The sequence below is a fragment of the Scardinius erythrophthalmus genome, assembly GCF_964197995.2.
Source record: "Scardinius erythrophthalmus genome assembly, chromosome: 19".
NCBI classification, from domain to species: domain Eukaryota; kingdom Metazoa; phylum Chordata; class Actinopteri; order Cypriniformes; family Leuciscidae; genus Scardinius; species Scardinius erythrophthalmus.
The window spans coordinates 23,149,133-23,177,016 of NC_138239.1; the positions used below are offsets into that span (position 1 = coordinate 23,149,133).

Genomic DNA, 27,884 nt, shown 5'->3' on the forward strand with positions numbered 1-27,884 from the left:
AATTTCTCAGTTAGCTTGAAGCGTTGTCCCAACACCGCCATTTATTTGAGTTGGTAGGTTTGGATCTGCAGAAAGCACATGCATTGTTGTGTGTTAGAGTCTAACACTAATGACTAACTTTTAGACTATTCTGTGCATTTCTCATTTCTGGGATCAAAATGTGTGGTGAGAAGTCAAGCAATTTCACAGGGATTACATTACTTTTGTGGTTTGAATTCCTTGCAATTATCTTTTTTTGTCCTGGAGAGACATACCTTGAGAGAGAGTGTGACTTCTCCAAGGTTTGTACACGATTCCTTCTTGAGAGATTGTTACATCCTCAGGATCTAAACCTTCAAAGACAAGATTAAAGTGCATCTGCTGAGTGGGTTTGATAGCATTGCAAAGTGATAAACAGCCATTCAGATTCAAAAGAAATTCATTGACAACTCAGTTTACCGATTTCATCACCCGTGATTTCATTAGCAGCAGGGTTGTGTCTGGCTCCTGATGAATCGCCCATTCTTGCCTGTTGAATTGAGAATTAGAGTTTAGCACAAGATTTACATCACATTTGAGCATTTATTCACTCTTAAGGCCTGTTCACACCGGGACGAATTTCGCGCGCGATATTCGCCGACGTTTAACGCCTCGTAACTAAACAAAGGGCGCCAATGTGAGTGTGCACACCGACGCGAAAAACGCCACGCGTAAAAGCGTAATTTTTTAAAAAACGCCTCGGGTTCATTTTTTTGGTTTGACGCGCCGCGTCAAAAACTATCCGACCAATGAGATTGGCGCTTTTGCTCACGTGTCTGGAGCTTCTGAAGTTACAGTAAAACACAACTTGGGGGCGCTCAAACACAAAACGGTCTTGCCGAGCACACGTAACGGCGAAGAAGATATATGCCGAGTAGCGTCTAAACACTGCCGGGAAGAAATAAGACGAGGAAGATGCAAGGCAAGATGAATGTAGAGCTGCTGGTCTCGTTGGCGTCGGAACATAAAGAACTGTGACAAACGCGACAGCGACTACAAAAATCTTGATAAAAGAGAACTGTTATGGAGTGGTATTAAGCGCCATCTTATGTCAGGGAATGAATTTGCATGTTCACTCGGCTCATCGTCAGCGAAAATCGCTTGGGTGTGAACACAAAAAACGCGTTGAAAAACGCTGGCGAATAACGCGCGCCGATATTCGTCCCGGTGTGTACGGGCCTTTAAAGGGAAAAAAAGGGTTCTGTCAGGCGCTTCATGTATAAAACCTTTTAGGTTTTCCTATCATGGGATGATTTTTATGAATTTAGCTGTAATTCATTTAGTTTCAATTCATTTTTTATTTTAATTACATTTTATGAATTAAAGTGCCTCTATTATGCTTTTTTGAATATTCCATTTCCTGCAGTGTGTAATATAGCTGTTTGTGAATGTCAAATGTGTGCAAAGTTTTAAAGATCAAAGTGCGCAATAAATAAAGTTATTGTTTCCTAAAGGAAAGAATCGATTCTGAACTGCTGAAACGAGTTGTCATTAATTCCTGTCTTACTTCCTGTTACATAATAATGTAACACATTTGCATAATTCTAGCCTATGGTCCTTCATTGGCTGCCCACGAACAATGTCTAATTTGACCCGCCCTCAAACACTGTATTTGCAGCTGAGACGGGAAGAGTTTGGTTTCAGGTTGTCGACATGTTGAGAAGATGTGAATCCATTTGCAGGCACTTCAAAACGATGAAGACTCGTGCTGGAATTGATGTGGTAAAACCGACGCCATCATTTGTATCACTGTGTATCAAGCACTGGGCAATCTGACCAATCACAACAGACTGAGCCATCTGACCAATTAAAGCAGAGTAGACCAATCACAACAGACTGAGCCATCTGACCAATCAGAGAAAAGTAGAACAATCACAACAGAATGGGCCATCTGACCAATCAAAGCAGAGTAGGGTAAGGAGGGGTTTAGAGAGACAATTTTCAAACGAACCGTTTTCAGACTCTTTCTGAAACAGCAGAAAATGAGGGCTATAAATACAGACAAAAGGGCCGTTTACACGACACAGTTTTCAACTAAAAACAGAAAACGCATGCGCTTTGTTCTGTTCATTTACCTGACAACGAGGTTTTGGGGGCCTGAAAACACAAACTTTTGAAAATGTGATTCAAAGTGCAAGTTTTTCAAAACGATACCATTATCGTCTCTGTAAACTACAAAAATGAATTTGTGAAAACGGTGACATCATGCGCATTCTGTCTATGGCAGTGGCGGCTGCTGGTCTTTCAAAGAGGGGAAAGCTCATTTTCGGCCTACATCATAAAAATTGTCCATTTATTTAGAAGTAAATTTTACGTTCCTTTTCAAGAAAATGCTCTGTGACCCTGTCGTACCAACTAGGCATCTTTTCCAGTGACTTGACCAGTGTCCTCTCAATGGCCAGCAGAGTTGGGTATAATTGTATAAATGTAATAATATAATAAAGGTATAAATAATAATATAATGAAGTATAATACTACTACTACTATTTTTTTTTATAATTATTTTTTAATTATAACTAATAACAATATAAAAAATATAAGTAATAATATAATAAAGGTATAAATGTATAATTGTGTGAAATGTATTATGAAAACTGGCTAGCAATTTCGACAAGCAAATACCAAGAAATAGGTTGCAGCAGTTTGTTTTTCGACTACACTTGCAAAATCCGCTTCAGCATCAGCAACTTTTTATTGTATGAAATCGCTGTCAATCAAAAGGAGATGCAGCCTTTCGACAGACCCTCCAATCACCACGCAGAAGCCCGGAGTCCAGGCCAGCCCACTCCTCATTCACCCCCAGAGACGCTGAGCGTCCGTGGGCGGGACATAATCGCAGCATTTATCCAATGACCGTCTAGTTTCGAAGCACTGAAAAAAACTGTTCAAAGCAGCCCCATTGAAGTCAATGGACGCTGGGCTTCAACAGGGAAATGCACTGTGACGCTATACAGGAATGTATGAGAAGGAAATCGAGTCAGCCGACCTGCAATATGTAACTGATTCTGAACGAACTCGTCTTTGAGATGAACGTTTTCTAAAACATTTTTAATCAATAAAATGTTAACACAATAGTACATATTTGACCATTAATTTTTAGAAATTAAATTAAAATAATTTAAGAAATCCCCACTGGTCTATAGGGCCGTAGTGTTTCTTTACAAAGTGACATCAGCATCGCCAACTACTGGCCTGGCATGAATACAGCGTTTTTGGATGTTTTCGCAGATCTGTGTGAGTGGGGATCGTTTTGACAATGTTGTCGTCTGTACGCGAAAAACACTAAGGAAAAAAACATACCCTCAGTGGAGGGAGAAAACAAGGAACCGGTGGGGGTAATCAATTAAAAAAATGAGTTACCATGGAAACAAATGGAAACATACCAATTAACTATGACAAATAATGAACAGGGACAAAGGAAACTAAAACTAACAGGTAAATAGAAACTTCATGTGACAGGATGCATGTAAACCTATTGTTAGAAACCTTTAAAATAGCATAATAGGTTAAATAGGCATATATGCAGTGTTGGGTGTAATGAAATTTAATTACTTTTCCCTTGAAAAAGTGAAGGAATTACTCTTAATTTTTCTGTAATTTGATTACAGTTACTTCTGATGTAACTGCACTAAATACTTTATAGACTACAGAACAATTTTCTTTAAAACAATAGTGGATTTAAAACCAAAATTGAACTGGTTGAGGTTGATATGGGATTTAGAAAGTAATTAAATAATTACATGGTTGAAGATGTAGTAGCTGGTAATTAATTTCCTTTTTTAGAGTAACTTACCCAACACTGTTTATATATAAAAACAATTTTATGCCGTTTCATTTGTCACTCACCACGCTCACAAGTTTCGATGATTTCTGATCTGGTCGTGCACTGTTGCTCTCCAACTCAAATGAATGTCTGTTGAGTAATAAAATAAATCAAAATTATTTGTGATTTAAAGCACGGCCATGCTTCTGATAAACTGATTCTTCTGATTAAGTTTAATCGTTTCGTTTAAAACACATAAGTGACTTTATTGCTTATACGATCCCATTTTGCGAGTGCAATAAAGTTTAAAGCCTAAAGTTTATCCCACATGCACTTAAGTTATTGGCTGGTGTCCGAGATTGAAACTGCAAAAATCGCCAAATAAAATGTTCATTAATTTTCAAATCATTATTGAATTAACAATCAATTTATATTTTAACACAAACAAGATTGAATTGTTTACAATAAATGTATGATATGCTGGGTTTAATGCATTGCTAAGTGATGATTACTGTTTTTTAATGACTTTTCCCTTGAAAAATTTAAGTATAGTTACTTTGGATGTAATTGTGTTAAATGCTGTATAGACTATAGTATAGAGCAATTCTATATAAAACAAAAGTGATTTTTAAAAATGTATATTGTTAATGTAACCTTATCCCTTTAAAACAGTTCAAGAATAATTTATGCAGTTTTATTAGTTTTATTTATTTGAAATAATTAAAAGAACAGTTTCCGGTCGAGGTTGATATGGGATTTAGAAAGAAATAAGTAATGCAATACTTTTAGAGAGAGTAATTTGTACACTTTAGAAGATTTAATTAGTAGCTAGTAATTAATTTTTAGAGCAACTCTGATGATACTAAAAGAATTGTCAGTGCAAAAATGCCTGAAGTTTTTCCAACAGGTCATACGTCATGCATGGGGTTCTTGGCTGGCCTCTAGTGGTTGAGATTAAAACTGCAACTACAGGCACAGCTCCAAATAAATGTGAATAAATCTTCAAATCCTATCTTTTTATTATAATAATATTATATTTATAAGGAATTTACCTTAATGAGTTTAAACAATGTGAATGAGACTGAAATGATAACTGGTATTTGACCCACTGGCTTATATATCATCACTATGCAGACTTTAGAAATTTCAACCCCACAATATACTGCTTATTTGCTTGGTCTCTTTTTCATGTCTTCTTATGTGAAGCATAAGTGAGAATGTGTAAGACACAGTTCATTGTGTTTTGTGACTGAGCCACATTCCTGCCTCATTCCTTACAAATTAGCATAGTAGAAAATCTTGACAGGTGATGTCTAGGAATGTAGCTTACAACAATAGCGTAGGTGACTTTCGGCTACATAGCTTAGCTACAGGACATGCATTGTTGCCTGTTTTCAGATGACTTCATCTTTTGAGCCATGTTTTTTTAAACCAAAACCAAGCAAAATCACTTAAAGGTCATTCAGAAGAAACCACTTACTTTCTACAGCTTGCACAGAGAACCAAGAGCGCGATGCTAATAATGAAGAGGACGATTATGGAGAGAAATGCGGCCTCTGGTTGCTCTGAGATCGCCCAGCCAAAGAGATCTGGGCTGATTGGTGCCATGATTGTGGTACCTACAGGAAGATGGATAAATTGTTGAATACATACATACATACATACATACATACATACATACATACATACATACATGTATATATACACGTATACATATATACATATATATATATATATATATATATATATATATATATATATATATATATATACACACATATACATATATACATATTATATATATACACACATATACATATATACATATTATATATATATACACATATACATTTACACGTCAAAATGGACCTCATACCATTTTCAATTGTGCCTGAATAGTGCTTTACACACAAAAAACAGCCAATTAAAAATAGGTTCAGAATCCTGTTGCAAAGAAAGATCCTATGCTTACCAAATTAAAAAAACTCCCAAGAAATGAACACAACAATTGTTACATGACTTTGCATTATCAGGTCTGTTATATTGACTGTTTTGCCTATGTTCATGAAGCACATCGATTACCACAGAAAGACGTTTTCACATCACCACCAGAAGATGGTTTTGATGTTGAGAAGTGCTGCAACAAATCCCTTTAGGAGGAATAAAACACCCCACATCAAATTGTAAAATCCTATTCTCAAGAAGCCACAGTTCACTCTTGATAAACCAGATGAGGCCTCTTGTTCTTCTCCTAAGGGCCCTTAAACATAAAACACCATCACAGATCTTCTGATCTGTCCATTCATCCAAAAATGGATATTCTGTCTTTTACTCATCCTCCAAACCCGTGTGACTTGGTTTTTCCCATGCAAATACAAAGAACAGTGACTGAAGTTTTCAAGCTTCAAAAAAGATACAGAAATACCATAAAAATGTGGTCCATATAACTACATTTCTATTCTTCTGAGACCAAAGGATAGCTTTGCATAAGAAACGGACCAAGTAGCGATGCCTTATTCGTGAATGAATCACTCGTTTGAGTCAGGCATTTATAATAAATTGGTTTGTGCAGTTCAGAAAAAGAAAAAAGAAAAACAGCCTGAAACTGCATCTGACTGAGCCGGTTCTAGAGTTGACTCAATTTCCCACATGCAGTGGTTAACGGCTCATTGCGGAGGAATAATTTAATTGAAATGGCATGTAAATTCAAGCCTGTTTCTCACGCAAACCTATTTTATGTCTCCAGAAGACTTGGAATAAAGCACAAGAGTGGTATGGACTATTTTTATGTTTTTATTTCCTTTTTGAAGCTTGATTCCATGCCTTTTCATTGTAATTTTTGTTTTTATCCGAATAACCAGAATCAAATTTCTTTGTTCCATAGAAAAAAGCTAATAAAATAGGTTTGGAATGACTTAAGCGTGAGTAAATTAAATGATGACAGAATACTGGGTGTGTGTGTGTATTTGTACAACTATCTTTGTGAGGACCAGTTTGAGTTTTAGACCATTGGAGTGAGAACAGAGAGTAAAGTGAGGACATTTTGGCCGGTCCTCACTTTCTGAGACCCATTTAAAGGCCTGTTTGAGGGTCAAGACTTGGTTTTAGGGACAAGGTTATAATTAGGTTAAGGGTAGGTAGGTAAGGGTTCGGGTTAAGCACTTAGTTGTGATGGGTAAGGTTAGGGTAAGCGGCTAGAGATTGCATTGTCAATGAATGTCCTCAAAAAGATAGATGTACAAGAATGTACATGCGTGTGCATAATATATATATATATATATATATGATTATATATATATGATTAAATTTTTTTTAAGTTGCTGCCTTAAACTTTTAAATACAATCAACTTGGATGTTTGAGCCATTTCAACTTAAATTACATTAAACTGACATATATAGATAAAGATAAAAATAGTTTAATCTTGTATAACTTGTTTAAAAAAAGCTGAAAATTGCTTAACTTATTTTGAAGAGCTAAAGCAATGTAAAAAACAATGTTGTCATAACTTATTGATCATATACATTTTTACAGGGAAGTTTCATTTTTGGGTGAACTATTATACTGAATATAGAAGGCACTGCCACATTATATGGATTTGTTTATTCGTATAGCTGGGAGTGTTGTTGTACTTTGACCAGGACAACAAATCAAACCAGAATAACCACTTTTTAATGCATCAGTAAACCATCTTTCTTTGTGGGTATACTGTATAGAGACATATTTTACCGTACATCTGTAATTCCAACAGTACTACAAGTAAGGTAGGTAGGACTTCACCCAAAACCAAAATGACACATGGAACAGATTCCAGGACTAAACTTAAGAGATCAACCTGCTCTTAGTCATTTAAAATTGCTAAAACTGCACCTCTCCAAGTTCACTATTCAATTATGCTCACTGAACAATAAGACGGCAAGACCAAATAAACGTCCTTAAAGAGAAGGAAACTAAAGAATGAATTATAAAATTGTTTAATATATTATATATATATATATATATATATATATATATATATATAGGTATAGACTCACTTGCATACAACATGACAGATGGAAATTATGAGCAAAAATATAGTGAAAAAAGAAAATACCTGTATAGATGATAATTCAGTGACCTCCTTCAGTCAGCGACCTGTTGTTTAAAGCGTTCAGATCCAGTCCCTGGTCAAGTCTCTTCTCTTGAACCCTACATATCGGTTCAGACAACAGACACCCGTCAGCCAGCTCCTGTCAGCATAACACTGACGCTGAGTGACGCTACCTTTCTGACAGGAAGGGGAAAAAGCTTTGACAAGCTCCATTTCCTCATTCTTTCACCTGTCATCATGCCATCAGACAGATCACTCACTCAGTGACTCGTGTAGATTCCTCCCTCTCACACCCGTTTTCAGGTATACTTACTGAAATCTAGTTACAGAAACAAATCAAACCAAAGAAATTTCACAGAGTTACACTAGCCATCATATTATAAACACAAAATTTTAAATTGTTTATCAAATCACAAATTAAATATGATATGTACAGAATATTACTGGAAACATCTGTATGAATTGTCATCAGAAGTCTTACCATTCAGACATCCTGAGAATCTGACAAACCTAGAAATGCCGCCACCCTGGAAAGGCTCACCTAACCTGATTATAATCGCAAACTATGTCTCTGTGTGGGTATGCTGTTAATGTAACTAACCGGACATTTGCATTTACACAAATTAAAGATATGTACTTTGAACCTTGTGAAACTTTTAAAAGAATTCTTTTGACTCTGACGCATGTTCCAGATAAATTTAATTTACATATGATGTAATGTTATATTATATATGAAACCGAGGCTAGCTGTCACAATGACTATACAGTATCTCAGTAAACCTAAGGTTTACTGAAAAAACGGTAACACTTTACAATAAGGTTTCATTTGTTAACTAAAATGAACTAACCATGAGCAATACATTTGTTTATCTTTGTTAATGTTAGTTAAAACATAGTTGTTTGTTCATGTGCATTAACTAATGTTAAAAAATACAACTTTTGATTTTAATAATGTATTAGCAAATGCTGAAATTAGCATCAATAAAGAATAAATGCTGTAGAAGTGCAGTTCATTATTAGTTCATGTTAACTAATGTAGTAAACTAATGAAACCTTATTGTAAAGTTTTACCAAAAAAAACTCGTGTATAATATAAAAAGTTGTATAAAATTACAATATTTAAATGTAATATTTTTTACACATAAATAATTTGATGCATAGTGATATCTAATGTAAATTTAAGTATTTAACAGTTTTCAGTAATTGAAATAAAGCTGAAATAAAATAAATATTAGATGAAAATGTAAACTTAAAATTAAAACGAAAATTAGAGATATTGTCTTGGCAACTACAAAGTACTAAAATGTAAAATAAAAGCTAAAAAATAAAAGCTATATAAAAATATTAAAAAAGCTTAAACTAATGAAAATGGCAAAAGCGCATAATATTACTTAAATCTAAATTAAAACAAAAACTAAAAAATAACAATAAAAGCTCATTTAAAACATGAATAAATACTATAGGTGTTAAAAAAACATTTAAAGGGATAGTTCACTTTGAAATTATATTTTGGTATGTTTTAGCTTACCTCAAGGGCATCCAAGATGTAGGAGTCTTTGTTTCCGCAGTAGTTTCAATTTTGATATTTTTAGGTCAAACCGTTCTTGTCTGACAGTCATATAATGCAGGTCTATGGTCACTATCTGAAAGAGCATGCACAGAGTCCAAATTAAACAATTCCCCATCGTCCACATAAGTACACATTGATGGCCTAAGACACGAAACGAGCGGTTTGTGTGAGAAAACTAACAGTATTTATATCGTTTTTAGCTCTTATACACAGCCACGTCCAAGTGATCTGAGGGCGCGGGCGCTTCCTGCTGTGTGACGTGTACGCAGACTGGTGCATAGATATATACACTAGATGTCGCCTTGGCTACGGCAGTTCATTGGAACGAATGTCTTTAATGCGAAATCTAGTGTGTGTATATATCTATGCACCAGTCTGCGCACACGTCACACAGCAGGAAGCGCCCGCGCCCTCAGATCACTTGGACGTGGCTGTGTTATAAGAGCTAAAAACGTTATAAATACTGTTAGTTTTCTCACACAAACCGCTCGTTTCGTGTCTTAGGCCATCAATGTGTACTTACGATGGGGAATTGTTTAATTTGGACGATTGGGAATTGTTTAATTTGGACTCTGTGCATGCTCTTTGAGACAGTGACCATAGACCTGCATTATATGACTGACAGACAAGAACGGTTTGACCTAAAAATATCAAAATTGAAACTACTGCGGAAACAAAGACTCCTACATCTTGGATGCCCTTGAGGTAAGCTAAAACATACCAAAATTTAATTTCAAAGTGAACTATCCCTTTAAGATTGGTTCCACAGACAGGGCTTAGATTAAAGGAATAGTTCACTTTAAAATGAAAATTCTGTCATCATATACTCACCCTAATGTTGTTTCAAACCTGTATGAATTTCTTTCTTCAGCTGAACAGAAAGGAAGATATTTAGAAGAATATCAGTAATCAGACAGTTTCTGGGTCCCATTGACTTCCATAGTATATTTTTTTCCTACTATGGAAGTCAGTGGGACCCAGAAACTGCCTGGTTACTGATATTCTTCTAAATATCTTCCTTCCTGTTCAGCAGAAGAAAGAAATTCATACAGGTTTGAAACAACATGAGGGTGAGTATATGATGACAGAATTTTCATTTTAAAGTGAACTACTCCTTTAAGCAAGGATTAAGCCTCAGTTAAATTACAACATTTAAGCAGCTTATTAAAAATGTGCCTTTGAAAAAAAAAATCATGAGAATAAAACAGTGGCAGCGACATTTTAAAATATATCAGTGCAAGTTGCTTTCAGTTAAAACAGCTCAAACATGCATTTTAGTCTAGACTTGAGCCTTCAGCCTTGTCTGTGAAATCGGACATGAATGTCTTGATATACATTTTTTGCCATGTCTGAATTGTTTTACTGTTAAACGTCTATAGCAGGATATTTAATGCCGAGTTTCTATTGTGACAACATGCCCCACCCCAGAACCGATTTAAACCAATTTATGTTCAATAAACTGAATTTTTTTTCCTATGCATTAATGGTAGGAATTTAACCGCTTTTTTTTGTTGTAGCCAAACAAAGGTTTTTGCACAGAAGTTGAATTTATATGGGATAAACAGTGTTGAAAAGTGTGACAACCTACTATAGCCTTTTGTCTCCACTACATGCATGAATGGTGTGGAATCACAGTTGTTACTGACAGTGAACGCATAACGTCATCTTTCTGTCTGAGAGCAGACCCTCACGCACAGGCAGCCGATCTGTAGAAAAGCATGTCCAAGATACAGGACAAGAACTTTCCCCATTAATCTGATCTGTGACTGGTTGTATATTTTATGTTACAAGTCACTAATCCTTGTGCAGACTGAAATCACGTTTTCTTTGCAGGGCTGCACAGTCAGCTGCTATTTCTGGACACTGGCATGCAATGTCATGCCTCCGTTCAGTCTCACAAATTTGCATATTACGATCACCCAGGCAACCACTTAGAATCTTATTTGTTGTGTTGCGAATATTTCATCCTTGCTGCAGCTGCTTGTATGCTATCAATGTGACTATGGATTTTTTAAAGAGAAACACACTTTCAATAATCACCAGCTGGATGGGTTTCTTTTGTCAGAGGATGGCACATGTGCGCTCTGTACATACGTATGCTTGAGTTTGCTTGCTGTGCACGTGTGCTGGACACAGCCCAGACAGGAGCAGATCAGCTGCTCACACAATTTCCCTCAGGAAGAATTTCTGTCTCATACTCGGTCTCTCTCTCTCTCTCTCTCTCTCTCTCTCTCTCTCTCAACCAGTCTATTCCCTGTTAGGGATGCACTGACAAGCGGTTAGCTGGAGTGGAAGATTTCTGCACAGGGAACACAGATGCGCTGCATGTATTAGACGAACACACACAGACTCACAGGAGCTTTTGAAACAAAAAGATGCCAGCTCATCTGAGCCTGGCGGAGCAGGAACGGGAGTGGAGGAAGACGGGAAGGACGGCAGAGCTGGGTCTCGCTGCGATCGCAGAGAAAGGACAGCTGAAGATGTACGACACTGCGAGGAAACGGAAAGGTTGGTGAGAAGCAGCGATAAATATGACATTCATTCTCATCATAAACTGCTATTCTGGTTCACATTTATTGCATCTGCTAATTCAGGGTCCAAAATAAACTGCGTACAACTTTGTGGCATATGTATCCTAAAATTCTGTGTACAAACACAGACTGTAAAAGCCATAAAAACAAAACCATTACCCATCTAAATGTTTACAGTGTATACTAAATTACAAGGTATTTCTTCATGGCTAGCTCAGATAGTGACGTATTAAGAATATGTGTGTGTGTGTGTGTGTGTGTGTGTGTGTGTGTGTGTGTGTGTGTGTGTGTGTGTGTGTGTGTGTGTGTGTGTGTGTGTGTGTGTGTGTGTGTGTGTGTGTGTGTGTGTGTGTGTGTGTGTGTGTGTGTGTGTGTGTGTGATGAGGCTAGCTGAGCTAAAGGTGTTTATAAGGGTCTTGCGTCACATGTTAGATGTCTATTATGTAAGGTGCCCCAATGTCAGGTACATCTGCTTTAATTTTCTTAGAGCAACTGACTAAAATATTCATGCATGCAAATTCAGCAGTTCTGAATGCATCGTACTCCACACTTCGACCCTCGATGTCACTGTTGTGGTGCTCTGGAGTGTTAAGTTCACCTCAAGAGTTCACCGTTAACGCTTCAGTCAGGCGCTGAATTTGTTGTTCTACACAGCAACAGTAAAACAAATGTTGCCTTTGTAATGGTGTACAGGCTTTGGGCTGTCTTGATTCATAGGACAGTCAAAACTGGCACGAGACAGGTCTCATGTTCATCTTTATATCTGCCTTTTGGCCCACAAGTTTTGTTTACAAAGGTGTTTTTAAAGACACTGCTGTGATAGAGAGAGGTCTACATAATATGGTAGGCCAAGCATGTATTTGCTTTAATACACTAATCGGTTAAATATATAGGATTATCACATTAAACAACTCTAAATTATATCCCCAGGTTAAGGACACTTCTCTGACTAAAGCAATGTTTCATACCAGTAAAGCACCGCTTTTAACCCTGGGGTTGTCTCAGTTACGAAACCGGATGCCAAAGATATACTGTATGAAAAGTTGAAACAATATAACCCCGTGTTAAAAAGCCTTTTTTGTATGTGGCTAAAATGGTTCAAGATATATTTATTAGCCAACACCATGGTTTTCTTCATTATTTTGTGGTTCGGTAAGATTTCTTAATGTTTTTGAAAGAAGCCTCTTATGCTCACCAAGGATGCATTTATTTGATTTAAAAAAAAAGAAAAAAAAATCTATTTTAATGTATTTTAAAAATGTAATTTATTCTTGTGATGTAAAGCTGCATTTTCAGCATCATTACTCCAGTTTTCAGTGTCACATGATTCTTCAGAAATCATTCTAATATACTAATTTGCTACTCTAGCATTTCTTATCAATGTTGAAAACAGTTGTGCTGCTTAATATTTTCGTGTAACTGTTCACCAAAGAATCCTGAGAAAATGCACCAAGTTCAAAAGAACAGCATTTATTTGAAATAGAAATCGTTTGTAACATTATAAATGTCTTACTGCCACTTTTAAATCAATTTAATGCATCTTGGCTGAAGTCTTAATTTCTTTACAAATTCTACTGACCACACTCATGAGACAATGGGATTGGTGCAAATCTGAATAATAATTATGAAACCAATACATGCGTCTCTAAAATGTTTGAATTAACATAACTGTGAGCTTGTTTGAAGAATTTTTGAAGAGATAGAGATCACCATGAAGGCTTCCACAAACTGGGGTACGCGAGGTGACAAAGGGGATACGTGAGCAAAATGCTGAGTTTTGCCGTTCATTTAATTCCACCCCACCTTAAAACAACATTAAAATCGAACATGTAGTTCAAACAGAACTAAATAGTGCCGTAAAAGGTCAAATACATGACATCCAATCAAATCACCTCATCTTTTGCAGTCAAAACTGACTGCATCCACACAAACAGCGTGCATATGATAGGTTGCGTGCAGATTATGCTGCCTTATCAAATTGCACTACATCACTGTCGTTCTCAACAATGTACCTTTGTAAAAGTGGGGATTTAGCACTTTCTACCATGAAACACAAATATAGACGCAGACTGCATAGAGATCGATTTAGACTCAAACTCTCTTTAATACAAAAACATACTGAGTTCTTGTTTTTATTGTTGATAAGTTATGAGCAAGAATGCAATTTTTCACAAATATCCATACGATTGCAAATGTGACATTGGTTTAATACAACAGTTCAACAGTATTATCAATATTGTTTGCTCTATTTTGCATGAGACAATTGTTCCAACGAAAGCCACAGCAGAACTGTTGTGAGTGTCCAAGCAACACACAGCAGTGTTTCATAGGTGAACGAATCTGCGGCTTTGAACGAATCGGGAGAGTAAATGATTCAATGACTGATTCATAAATACAGCCACTTGCTGAATGGCTGAATGAATGAATGAATGGCTGAGTGAATGAATGAATGGCTGAATGAATGAATGAATGGCTGAATGAATGAATGAATGAATGAATGGCTGAATGGCTGAGTGAATGAATGAATGAATGGCTGAGTGAATGAATGAATGAATGAATGAATGGCTGAGTGAGTGAATGAATGAATGAATGGCTGAGTGAGTGAGTGAATGAATGAATGAATGAATGGCTGAGTGAGTGAATGAATGAATGAATGAATGAATGAATGGCTGAGTGAATGAATGAATGGCTGAGTGAATGAATGAATGGCTGGCTGAATGAATGAATGAATGAATGAATGAATGAATGGCTGAGTGAGTGAGTGAATGAATGAATGAATTAATGGCTGCGTGAGTGAGTGAATGAATGGCTGAGTGAATGGCTGAGTGAATGGCTGAGTGAGTGGCTGAGTGAGTGGCTGAGTGAGTGGCTGAGTGAGTGGCTGAGTGAGTGGCTGAGTGAGTGGCTGAGTGAGTGGCTGAGTGGCTGAGTGGCTGAGTGGCTGAATGAATGAATGAATGAATGAATGAATGAATGAATGAATGAATGAATGAATGAATGGCTGAGTGAATGAATGAATGAATGAATGAATGAATGGCTGAGTGAATGGCTGAGTGAATGGCTGCATGAATGAATGAATGAATGAATGAATGACTAGATGGCTCACTCATTAAGACAGTGACAATGCCACCTACTGGCAGTTTAGGTTTCTATTGATTTTTTTAAAATTGAATCATTATTTTATAAAAGGAAAAAAATCCACCAGAAAATAATTTAAGGGGGCAAATATTGTCCATTAATGGAAAAGGAGTGACTGCAGTCCAAGTAGAAGAGACGGGGTACGCAGAAGGATGTTAAATGCCTCAGGGGGTTCGCCACTCTAAAAAGTTTGGGAACCAAGCATTCAGCTAAGCATTCCTCACTCTAGTTATGTTGTAAATCATAACATCCCTTAACTTCTAAACTGCCAGTCTGCTTTTCAAACTGGGTTGGAAAGTCTGGTGAATTTTTAGAGACCAAAAAACAAAGATTTTTATGTTTGGTGTTTTTGTTTCCCCCCCAGATTCCAGATCTGATGTGAAACCCACAGCCCTGGAGCAGAAAAGAAAAGCATGTGCTCCACAGCACATTAAATCAGCACAGATTAATATCCATAAACGAAACGGAAATAATACAGGTCTGAAATAGCTAATATTTACCCATCAATTCGATTTGCGTTTTCCTTTCTCAAACCCTTCAATTTCCTGATACTGCTGCCATGGATAGCCTACAAAGTCAATAAAGAAAAGTCTTTGAAGCTGAATCTTTTCTGAGCTCTTCCCAGCAGCGCATTTATACCAACATAGTTGAATTTATTATATTATATGTGGCATAAAACATTTCAAATAGATTTTTTTTTTGTAATTTAGAGTCAAATGCGAAAAAAGTGGACGAGAGACTGCGATTGGCCCGGGAACGGAGAGAGGTGTACCAAAAACAGCTGGGTATTTTCCTTACTCTCAGCATATAACATCATTACCCACTGAAGAACAAACAGATAGCTTTTCTTTTTCTGAACTGTAGCGTTGCGCGAGCATGGCTGGCTGATGAGGGAGGAGCGGGCCAAGCAGTTTTACGAGAAACACCTGGAGGAGCGACGGAAGAAGTTGGAGGAGCAGCGACAAAGAGAGGAAAGGAGAAGGGTGGCGGTCGAGGAGAAACGCAGACAGAGGATCAAAGAAGAAAGAGTGAGTTTGTGCATGAGATAAATTGTGACTGATGCTTGGTAGGAGAGATTTTCTTCATATAGCTTATATATGCTACCAATATACACACATATATAAGTTTTACAGATCGGTAATATTTTTAAATCAACAGCCCTAAAATAAATGAATAGATTTTAATTTAATCAATATCATTGTGGAAACCATGATACCATTCAAACATTTGTGGTAAGATTAAACAGAGCGAAAGTAATACTTTTATTCATCAAGCATGCATTAAATTGATCAAAAGGGACAATGAAGACATTTATAAAGTTGCAAAAGATTTCCATTTAAAAAATACTTTAATACATTTAATAAATAAATGGACTTGTACTTTCTATTAATAAAAATCCTGAAAAATAAGATGCATTATGGTTTCCACAACAATTTTAAGCAGCACAACTGTTTTCAACACTGATAACAATCAGAAATGTTTCTTGAGCATCAAATCAGCATATTGTAATGATTTGTGAAGGATCATGTGACACTGGAGACTGGAGTAATGATGCTAAAAATTCAGCTTTACCATCAGAGGAATAAATACATTTAAAATAATATATTCACATAGAAAACAGCTATTTTAATTTGTAATAAAAATCTCACAATATTACAGTTTTTACTGTATTTTTGATTAAATAAATGCAGCCTTGGTGAGCAGAAGAGACTTCTTTTAAAAACAATAAAAGGCTGTCAATTAGCACTGCATTATTCATATACTTTGTCAATAAATACCTTGAGATGGCTGGCAAAAACACACATAAACCATATATTGTCAAAATTGTGCGTTTGTCTTCACGTTTCAGTCAAAAGTTTCTTTTTTTTTAATTCGGCTGCTGCTATAGCAAATAGCATAGACAGTAAAAGAAATGGACACAGCGCCCCCATTGGATTCAACAGAGAGAAGTGAAGTAAATTAGAAGCTCTCACTCCCTGATGGCTGAGCGTACTGCGCAGACTCAAACTGAGCTTGACGACGTAGATGTGACGTGAGCAACCCGTCTGTCTTCTAGTAGCTGTGCCAAGAGAAATCTGAATCATTCCCTTCCGAATCTTGCAGAGACGGGGAGCGTGAGTAGGAGGTGTCCATGAGCTTGGAGCAGGAGCAACTTTTGCTAAGTATTTTGATTAATTACTTTGTCACTTTGCCTCCACGTCCCCCCGACTGCCCGCGAGCTTCTCCTCCTGTCCATACGGTAATCTCTCTACTGTGCGACAGAGAGTCGCGTGGTTATGACGCAATCGTTAGCCTATTTTTACAAAAACTGCTTCTACGGGGCCATAACGTAAGATACAAGGTAATGGAGCCTTTATACATTTTCGTGTTTCTTTAGAAAAAAAATAATGGACAAATGGAGTCTTTAAACACCTCAGATAAAGTTATTCGCTGTCAAAGTGACGCCAAAATTAATGGGAGTCAATGGAATGCTAACAGCAGGTGGGGGTCAGCTAGCCAATGGCGGCGCCCGGGGAAGCTTCAATGTTTTCCGAAACATTGGCCCCCTGGCAAATAGCTGGATGTCTTTATCCATATTACGGATTTCCTGGAACGTCATAAGTTATTACTTCTATGAATCCGTTTTGAACTTTCTGTGAGAGAGCGCCCTCCGGCTTTGAGTATGAATGAAACATACATTACACAATAGAGCAAGTGCTCCATAATGTTCAGATTGGCTCGTTTTAAACGACAAAGCAATATCACACGAGTGCAGTTTTTGTCCCGAATAGCACGAGTGCCAATGATTCATTTTACTCAGCAGTTCAATAAATAAGAAGTTAATTGTGTTCATAAAGAGAGCCACTTACTTCATTCCTGAATGAATCAGCCGTTTCAACAAATCGAACGAAAGAATGACGCAATTACTCATTTAGACATTTACCTCCACCAGCTGGTAGTTTTAGTTTCTTATTTAGAGTATCACTTCATAAAAAAAAAAAAAATAATTCATAAAAAAAAACAGAGGTATAGTTCACCCAAAAATTTAAATTCTGTCATTTACTCGCTTGACAGCCCTTTTTTTGGTAATAATATACATGCATACATATACACACAGACATTATTTACATAAGGGTAAAAGCGTCTGCTAAATGCATAAATGTATGTATATAGATCAAAAGGTTTTTAAGCTCATAAATTGAGCGAAGTGTCCACATTTTTGATTGGTAGTAGTGTATATCATCAGTTTCATAAACACTAGCAATGACTGCAGCAACGATGATGAAAAATTGCTCTTGAGATTTAGCAATCATGGAATCATGGGAGTGTTTTCATCCCATGTTTTAGGAGCGTTTTGAGTCTGTGGTGCGGAAGACGATGGAAAAAAGTCAGAAGGCCAAACAGAAACCTGGCCACTGCTCACGAAGGGTCACCAAGAACGAAAACAAAAATGGTGAATATCTCAATGCATGATTCAAAACGCAAAACTTCTAAAACTGTCTTCTAGCCTCGCATCTATTTTCCCAAATCCCTTTCTGACCTCTTCCTGTTGGTCGCTCTGCTTTCTGCTCTTCTCTAGCTAAACACCGTTCTCTTAGTCAGTGGGAGATTGACCTTGTCCGTCGTCTTCAGACTCCTACCGTCTCTTATCTAGCCAGAAGCAAGAGTGCTGTGTGTCTGTCACGAGACACAGGTATCACTTTAGAGTGACGAACTGCATCTTTCATTCAGATGTTTAAAGTGAAAACCAAAGTCTGCAGCTTTGTGTAATACATATAAATGTTCTGTTTTCTTCTCCTGCTCATTGCTTCACCTGATTTCTCTATACTCATTCATCCTTATCTTACAAAAAAAAAAAACATACATCTTCAGTTGTTCATGTTTGTCGTCGTTCAGCCTCATGTCATACCATGAACTCCAGCACCATGCGAAAGCCAAAGGTGCATTGTGGGAAAGTGCCAAGCAGGCCTGCAAGCTCAAGTCCAAAAGTCACCATCCGCAGAACCACTAACAGAGAGCTGGTGGGAGTTAGAACTTTTTTTTTATTGTATTTTTTAAATGCAACCCCCAAAAAGTTACTTTGTCGCATGGAGTATTGCATGTAAATGTTTTTTTTATTTTTTACATATATTATATCAGGTGGCAAAAGGTGATTTTGAGGAACAAGACTTGAAAAAGCCACAACTACAAACAACTGAAATCAAGCCAAAACAGGACACAAACCCACCGGGGCATACTGTCCTTCCACCATCATGGTACTTTTTTTTTTTTTGTAATTTTAGACTTAAAGGGATAGGTCACCAAATAATGTACATTTTGTAATCACTTACCCTCAGGTTGTTCCAAACCTGTATGAGTTTCTGTCCTCTGTTGAACACAAAAGATATTTTAAGAATGTTGTTGATCAATCAGCCGACGGTAGGCATTGACTTCTATAGTAGTAAAAGAAAATACTATGGAAGTCAATGGCTACAGTCAACTGTCTGGTTACCAACATTCTTAAAATATCTTTTGTGTATAAATAAACTCATGCAGGTTTGGAATATCATAAGGGGGTGTAAATGATGACAATTTAATTTTTTCTCCTTGTAATATCATTACTATCTAGGCCAGGGAAACAATTGAGATAATAAAGCTGCACTATATGGAGGTAAATTTCAGTTTCATGTCATTTGTTCTTGCATGTCATGCAGAAGAGCAGTGGCAAAGCACAACTGACATAAGAAACAACTCCAGCAGCGACAGAGAGGCTAAAGTTGTGTAGTACAGCTTTAAAAAGATCTCACTTGTGATTTTACTCTCCTTCAAGAATGAGTAACACTTAACTTTTCTCACACTCAGAAAAAATTATACTGTGGGTAATTTTGACCCATTCTCTTTTTATATAACCATTTCCAAGGCTGCAGAACAGATCGCATGCCAGACATGCCACACTTAAACAAGATAGTTTACCTCCGCTGCCAGAAGAGGAGGATCTAGAACCAGAGTATGAACTCTCCTCCGGGCATCTACAACCTGACAAAACACTTACTCAATGTCTGCGAGATAACCAACTCCAGTTGAATCCAGCTGCTAATGGGCCTCTGAATCCACCACCAGGCTCTCAGATTCCTAATGGTTAGTGAAAGACTCAAACATTTTCCAATGATTCCCACAATGTAATGATATTAATAAATCAGTTTAGAATCTTTTATGCTGAAATGGTTCTTTGTGTTGGGTATTTAGGTTATTTATTAAGGAAGGATTAAAATATGAAGGAAGGAGGAATATAAAATATAAATTCATAGATAGGAAGGAAGGAAGGAAGGAAGGAAGGAAGGAGGAATATAAAATATAAATTCATAGATAGGAAGGAAGGAAGGAAGGAAGTAGGAATATAAAATATAAATTCATAGATAGGAAGGAAGGAAGGAAGGAAGGAAGGAGGAATATAAAATATAAATTCATAGATAGGAAGGAAGGAAGGAAGGAGGAATATAAAATATAAATTCATAGGAAGGAAGGAAGGAAGGAAGGAGGAATATAAAATATAAATTCATAGGAAGGAAGGAAGGAAGGAAGGAAGGAAGGAAGGAAGGAAGGAAGGAAGGAAGGAAGGAAGGAAGGAAGGAAGGAAGGAAGGAAGGAAGGAAGGAAGGAAGGAAGGAAGGAAGGAAGGAAGGAAGGAAGGAAGGAAGGAAGGAAGGAAGGAAGGAAGGAAGGAAGGAAGGAAGGAAGGAAGGAAGGAAGGAAGGAAGGAAGGAAGGAAGGAAGGAAGGAAGGAAGGAAGGAAGGAAGGAAGGAAGGATTAAAAGATTTGCTGAAGGAAGGAAGGATTAAAATAATAATTTCCTGAAATGCATAAAATAGAAGGAAAGATTAAAAGATTTGCTGAAGGAAGGAAGGAATAAAAGATTTGCTGAAGGAAGGAAGGCTTAAAATAATAATTTGCTGAAATTCATAAAATAGAAGGAAGGATTAAAATAATTTGCTGAAATGCATAAATTGGACGGACGGACGGACGGACGGACGGACGGACGGACGGACGGACGGACGGACGGAAGGAAGCAAGCAAGGAAGGAAGGAAGGAAGGAAGAGAGAAGGAAGGAAGGAAGGAAGGAAGGATGGAAGGAAGGATGGATTAAAAGATTTGCTGAAGGAAGGAAGGAATAAAAGATTTGCTGAAGGAAGGAAGGATTAAAATAATAATTTGCTGAAATGCATAAAATAGAAGGAAGGATTAAAAGATTTGCTGAAGGAAGGAAGGATTAAAATAATAATTTGCTGAAATTCATAAAATAGAAGGAAGGATTAAAATAATTTGCTGAAATGCATAAATTGGACGGACGGACGGACGGACGGACGGACGGAAGGAAGGAAGGAAGCAAGGAAGGAAGGATTAAAAGATTAATTTGCTGAAGGAACGAAGGAACGAAGAAGGAAAGAAATGCATAAAATATATGGATGGATGGGATGTTTTTATTAACAGATTAATTTTGCTGCAGGAAGTGCAGGATTTATTATTAAAACAATAGGCAGATTCATAATTTTTCACTGTGTTGGGAATATGTTTCAGTATCTTTAACTTATCTTATTTGGCAGTTCTTGTCTTGAGTTTTAAAAAGTGCTGTTGACACCATAAAAGTGTTTGTGGATATTGTGAAGGTATTTTGAATACCCTGGTGAAATCTCTCTCTCTTCTCTTATTCACTTTCAGGACCAAGCCAGACTGGTGACGGCGCTCAAGTCAGACCAAATACTTGGACTACAGACCCGGAGCAGGCCAGTCGCATACTGGCAGAGAAAAGGAGGCAAGCCCGACTCCAGAGAGAGAAAGAGGAAGAGGAACGCAGACAGAAAGAGGAGTCAGAGAGGTATACTTTAGTATTCTTACCTTTCCTATCAGTTCAAGATTTATTTTGTGTCTAAGTCTTTTAAAGCTTAACTTTTCACGATGACAGATATAAATTCCCGAAGTGATTTAGGTATCTCAATGAACTTGTGTGTCTCCTCTTTGAAGAAAGAGCAGAGAGGAACTGGCCCGTCGGAGAGCCGAAGAACGAGCCAGCCAGGAGGCAGAGGCCCAGAGACTGGAGGAAGAAAAGAGGAAGAGAGAGGAAGAAGAGCGACTTCAGGCTGAGGAGGAAAACGCTCGCAGACAGAAAGAGGAGGAAAAACGGCTTCAACAGCAGGTATTAAAGCTTTTTCCATACTCAGTTTAATACGTAGAAAATGATAAGGCCATATGAAAAGTGTTCAGTGACTAAGGCAGGACTGTATTTGTCCAACCAGTGACAGAAGGAGAAACACTCGGGAAACATGTTGGAAAACAATCATCGTTCAAGACTTTTTGCAAAAATACAAACTTCAGCTTTAAATAGTGCTTCATATGCTACTCTTACTGGCATTACCATCTTTTTTTTGCTTCAGACCATTTCCCCCCCTTAAAATAAAGCAAAGGTCATATCATATTAGATGGATCATCGGCAGATTGAATAAAAATTCCTATAATGCTCCATATAATGTGTTCTCAGAGAGAGGAAGAGGCTCGTCAAAGGGTGCTGGCAGAACAGCAGAGACTGGAAAGAGAGAGTCGTTTCCAGAGAGAGGAGGCCGAACGCCAAGAACGGAAAAAGGTATGCCTTGGGATACGTCTACTTTTATCCAGCAAGGATGCATGGGATCAATCAAAAGTCACAGTAAAGACATTTATGATGTTAAAAAAAGATTTCTATTTCAAATGAAAAATGCTGTTCTTTAGAACTTTCAATTAATCAAAGAATCCTGGAAAAAGTTTCCACAAAAATATTAAGCAGTAAAACTGCTTTCAACATTGATAATAATAAGAAATGTTTCTTGATCAGCAAATCAGCATATTAGAATGATTTCTGAAGGATCATGTGACACTGAAGACTGGAGTAATGATGCTGAAAATTCAGCTCTATCATCAGAGGAATAAATTATTATAAATGAACAATATTACTGTTTTTACTGTAGGCTACTTTTGATCAAATGCAGCCTTATGGCGTGTTAATGGCGTGTTCACACCAAACGCGAATTTAATTATTTGCCTGAGTAGATTACATACAAAGTCAATGCAAAGACGCGAATAGACGCGAATTCACGCCGGGCGGCGCGAATGACGCGAATTGGGCGACGCGTTTGCCGCGAAAGCTCGATAATCGCCTCAATCGCGTCTTCCGCGCAAGTTGAAAAATTTCAACTCGAGCGGAAAATTCGCGTGAAGACGGTGAAATTCACCGAGTTGAGTGCGCCTCTGGATGGTGCTGTGAACCCAGACACGTCGGCATTTGGCTTTCCTCCGTATTTGGCTTTCCTCCGTATTTGGGACTTCCACAACAAGTACAGAGCAGCAATATCATTTATTTCAGACATGAGAAAAAATTATGGCAGAAAGAAATTGTATTGTTGATGATGACGATGACACACTCCTTTTCGCGGGATGTTTTTCGTGAGTGACGCGAAAAACAAGAAAAACATCCCGCGAGTAATCTAGAGCGAGTAACGCGATGCGAATGCACTTCGCGTTTGGTGTGAACACACCATTAGTGAGCATAAGAGACTTCTATATATATATATATATATATATATATATATATAAATATATATAAAAAAAAATAGAATGATATTGTAGTTGTACATATTATATTGTGCTTTCAATTTGATCCAAATCAGCGCCTGGAACAAATCATGAAAAGAACAAGAAAGACAGACTCTGAAGAAAAGGTAAGCCTATCACTGTCTGGCAGGCTCTTTGTTTATGCCTCATCTAGAAGCCCTGCTCATTTTTTGTCCCCATTAGAAAACAGCATCGGTGAAGGATAACTTGCCTTGTGAGAATGTGAAGCCTGTAATCAGGCTACCAGGTCCTGGAAAAACGCCAAATCTGGAGCTGAGGGACGAGGAGGATATGCTTCCTACCGTGGCCTTCAAGGAGCGCCGATCCTTCCGCAGTCTTTCTGGCCTGGATGAGATACAAGCCCATCAACAAACTGGTATGCAAATAAATTCATCCGTGGATAACTTTTGAACATAATTTAATAGTATGCAACTCAGGATTAAATTTGAAAATTCAAGGATTAGATTAAATATTAGTATACTATTAAATGCATGCCGCCTGTTTTTATATTATGAATACATTAGATTGAAATAAATTCACATTTGAATGTTGTCATTCAGTTGGTATACAAAACATAATTTCTCCCCTCCATGCTTCAGAGGTCATTTAACCAACGGACCTGTCATATGATGCCACGACCGTCAGAGCAACTTCAGCAAGCTTGTCTTTCTGAAAAACACAAAAACAACATATGCACATGATTTCCCTGCACTTTAAAAAACCTAACAAGTCACAATTCCTTCGACAGAAGAATTTCTTTACCTTACCACAGTTCTTTACCTTACTGCCCAATTAATACAGCCAATTAGCTACTACTTGATTTGCTAGAGTGACATCATGCATCGCTGAGTAGACAGATAACTTTGGGCGACTTAATAATAATAATAATAGTAATAATGACTTAAAGGTACATTACCCACCAAATAAAACTTGAATGCTTCATATTTTAGCTTTAATTTAGTCATATTTTATGTTTTAGTCAGTACGTTTATGGTGTTATGAAGAGAAAGCTTTCTCTTTGAATCTCTGAGCGGTGATGTGATAGTCTTATGGATTTATTTGTCTTATCAGGCACATATAAACAGCACTTCTCTTGCACAAATGCACTACAGTTCAAAAGTTTGGGGTCAGTGTCATTTTTTTTAAAAGAATTTAAACTTTTATTCCGCAAGGATGCATTTAAATGAAAGTGAAGACTAAGATTGTTACGAAAAAATATTTAAAATAAATTATTTTACATTTTCTAATCAAAGGATCCTGAACAAAAAAAAAAAAACATTTCATGATTTCCACAAAATATTAAGCAGCACAGTGGTTTTTACCATTGATAACAATAAGAAATGCTTCTTGAGCAGCAAATCAGCATAATTTCTGAAAATTCAGCTTTGCATCAGGAATAAATGACAAAATATTTTAAAACAGAAAAACAGCTGGTTTAAATTATAATCATATTTTTACAATATTGCTGCTTTTTTATCAAATAAATGCAGACTGCATTTGAACCAAAATCTTACTAACCCCAAAATTCTGAATGTTAGCATGTGTGTACAGTATTTCTTTATAAACAGATATCTGTGTATTCATGTAATTAAGGATCTCTCTTTGCAATGCTGCTGTTTTGAGGGTACAAGTGTATACAGAGGTAATTTCCTTATTGCTGAATAGTGCTTTTGAATCACAGTATTATGCCAGACAGGTGAGCTCATGAATTTCCACAGTTTTTGTAGCTGGTTTTGCACTGCTGCTATTTAGCTGTTCCAAATAAGAACATTTCCCCACCCCTTTTTTGCAAATCAAAATGTATGATTATTACGTGCTCGTCTGCCTTATGAACATTAATATAGTGTGCCGGTACCCGCTGACCTTGTGCAATGATAAAGGCTTATGCAAATAAGGTGTAAAGATGTAAACATTTAATTCAATTTTTTTTTTATTGGTGTAAGTAAATAAGCTTAAAAAAATCTGACTGGTTGTTGGTGTGTTTTTTTGACCACAGTCTACAAAAACACTAACCATTGGATTTCTCATTGAGGTTTTGCATTAGCTGAAATTATTGGAAGACTGAATGTTCTTGTATCCAAAAAAACATTGTTACATGTATGGTGAGTGGGCTGCCAGATGGGCAAACGGTAAAAGAAAACCTCAGATGAGAAGAATCCTGGAGAACTGAAGCAAGTCCAGCAGAGAACATGTAGTTCAGTACTGTTAAAATATATGCCTACATGGACGAACAAAATAAAAGCTTGATTTACAAAGAACTTTTAGCTTTATAAATAGCCTAATCATTGTTCTTAGAAGTGCGTACATTAACTAAATTGTGTTACAAATACATAATCATAATTTCCTAGTACAAATCTTTGAGAACTACAAGTAAAAAAAAAAAAAAAATGACAGGAAATAATCTTTTAGTAACATATATAACAAAATATAAATAACAATATTAAATCATTTATTAATATGTATGTATGTATGTATGTATGTATGTATAATATATATATATATATATATATATATATACACACATATATATATACACACACAAATATAAATATAAATATATATATATATATATATATATATAAAAAAAAATTATTATTATATATATATATATATATATATATATATATATATATATATATATATATGGGCTGTCAAAAGATTAATTGCGATTAATCGCATCCAAAATAAAAGTTTGTGTTTACATAATATATGTGTGTGTACTCTGTATAATTATTTTGTATATATAAATACACACACATGCATGTATATATTTAAGAAATATTTGCATACATATACTGTATATATAATTTATATTATATATAAATATAATTTTTTATATATAAATTACACATTTTTCTTAAATATATACAAGCATGTGTGTGTATTTATATATACAAATTTAATTATACACAGTACACACATATATATTATTTAAACACAAACTTTTATTTTGGATGCGATTAATCTTTTGACAGCCCTAATATTATATATATATATATATATATATATATATATATATATATATATATATATATATATATATATATATATATATATACACACAAAAAAATATATTTTTATTATTTATATTTTAATTAAAGAAAAAAGAAAAAGGTCAAATATAAAATAAGGTTATTTCAAAAATGTTATGTCGATTTTAAGCACCGTTAATTTTTTTGTAATACTTTTTAAATAATTTTAATACAATTGAATTCAACAGATTATGCCCAAAATGTGACATTGTTGTAGTTATAGTTATACAGACAAGACTTCTAAATCTCAGACAGGACAAAATGTGACATTTAAAAGTAGCTACTTGTCATGTTAGGTTGATTTCATGTTAGATAATAGTTTATCTAACAAAAAAACGATTTGTTCCCCCTATTGCTTAAAAAAAGTAAAATGGGACAGCATTGTACCCTATTCCTGGAAAGTACCAGATATGCAACATAACAGACACTAAACCTCGGGGGATTGAATTTTGCAGCACTTACCAGATTTTGAGGGATTAAAGTGAGTTTTAACAACATTTGGTTGGATCATCCGAGCAAAACCGCGTTAGATGACAAAGGCGTCGTTCTTTGAAGACGACAGTTGAATTCTCAACTAAAGTTCTGCTAATTGGATCACCTGTCCACAGTTACCGCTTGACTGTCAGTCGACCAACTGTTTCCTCCTCTATCATCTGTGGTCTCACACATGCAGAATATGAAGTATGTAAATTATATCGCTTTGTGCTTAGCCAGTAGCCTAGTTTTATTTGTGTATTTACAGCTATATTAATAAGATTGTTTGATATAAACAAACGTCGATGTTTGAGTCGACCAGCAGGTGACGCTACAAGCAAATAAATTAGGATTTTCCGTTTGTCCGGAGAGAGCAAGCACATACCTGCATCCAATTTCCAGCATTTCCTGTTAAAAAGTAGTAAGTGTATTAATATGTGATATTTTCTTTGCACAACACACACACTGGTAATTTCTTGTCAGTAAAATGTTTGAAGTGGTGGTTTACAAAAATGAAATGTTAAAAGCTTTTCACAACACTTTGGTATGTCCAATATAATGAATAAAAATAATTATTGCACTTAAATCATTTTGACCATAAACATTTTTTTTATTTCTATTTCAGACCAAACATTTTTTCATGTCCCTGAGGCACTTCACTGAATTTGTAC

At 36.2% G+C, this 27,884-nt stretch overlaps 2 protein-coding genes across 15 annotated transcripts; one reads left to right on the forward strand and one right to left on the reverse strand.

Moving 5' to 3' along the window:
• LOC308679617 (uncharacterized protein) lies at window positions 1-27,581 on the reverse strand. 13 transcript variants are annotated; one of them, XM_081347170.1, is made up of 12 exons: window positions 27,202-27,345; window positions 24,327-24,376; window positions 23,919-24,052; window positions 20,120-20,199; window positions 11,794-11,929; window positions 8,130-8,188; window positions 7,873-8,042; window positions 5,262-5,400; window positions 3,865-3,931; window positions 439-508; window positions 255-332; window positions 1-65 (listed from the first exon to the last, which is right to left on the reverse strand). In XM_081347170.1, exons 8-12 carry the CDS (start codon window positions 5,387-5,389, stop codon window positions 7-9), a joined length of 402 nt encoding a protein of 133 aa, XP_081203296.1. In that variant the 5' UTR covers window positions 5,390-5,400; window positions 7,873-8,042; window positions 8,130-8,188; window positions 11,794-11,929; window positions 20,120-20,199; window positions 23,919-24,052; window positions 24,327-24,376; window positions 27,202-27,345; the 3' UTR covers window positions 1-6. The 13 variants fall into 13 exon arrangements, with proteins under 13 accessions (XP_081203296.1, XP_081203299.1, XP_081203290.1 ...); XM_081347173.1 differs by lacking the exon at window positions 20,120-20,199 and having other exon boundaries at window positions 7,873-7,967; window positions 27,202-27,529; XM_081347164.1 differs by lacking the exon at window positions 20,120-20,199 and having other exon boundaries at window positions 27,202-27,529.
• map7a (microtubule-associated protein 7a) lies at window positions 11,698-24,441 on the forward strand. Of its 2 annotated transcripts, XM_081347133.1 has the most exons (15): window positions 11,698-11,947; window positions 15,473-15,586; window positions 15,819-15,893; window positions 15,973-16,136; window positions 18,436-18,541; window positions 18,668-18,781; window positions 18,985-19,109; window positions 19,228-19,343; window positions 19,988-20,205; window positions 21,785-21,941; window positions 22,088-22,259; window positions 22,602-22,703; window positions 23,764-23,814; window positions 23,891-24,083; window positions 24,307-24,441. In XM_081347133.1, the coding sequence occupies exons 1-15, from the start codon at window positions 11,815-11,817 to the stop codon at window positions 24,315-24,317; spliced, it is 1,851 nt and encodes a 616-aa protein (XP_081203259.1). In that variant the 5' UTR covers window positions 11,698-11,814; the 3' UTR covers window positions 24,318-24,441. The 2 variants fall into 2 exon arrangements, with proteins under 2 accessions (XP_081203259.1, XP_081203260.1); XM_081347134.1 differs by lacking the exon at window positions 18,668-18,781.
• Window positions 27,582-27,884: the final 303 nt, after the last annotated feature.

Bases quoted from the DNA above. Each gene is read 5' to 3' on its own strand.
- LOC308679617 (XM_081347172.1), bottom strand. From the start codon at position 5,389: ATGGCACCAATCAGCCCAGATCTCTTTGGCTGGGCGATCTCAGAGCAA. The intron at 509-3,864 runs GTGAGTGACAAA...TCAATTCAACAG, and splicing joins CATCGAAACTTGTGAGCGTG to GCAAGAATGGGCGATTCATC. The intron at 333-438 runs GTAAACTGAGTT...TTGTCTTTGAAG, and splicing joins AATCACGGGTGATGAAATCG to GTTTAGATCCTGAGGATGTA.
- map7a (XM_081347133.1), top strand. From the start codon at position 11,815: ATGCCAGCTCATCTGAGCCTGGCGGAGCAGGAACGGGAGTGGAGGAAG. The intron at 15,587-15,818 runs GTCTGAAATAGC...TTTGTAATTTAG, and splicing joins ACGAAACGGAAATAATACAG to AGTCAAATGCGAAAAAAGTG. The intron at 16,137-18,435 runs GTGAGTTTGTGC...CCCATGTTTTAG, and splicing joins AGAGGATCAAAGAAGAAAGA to GAGCGTTTTGAGTCTGTGGT.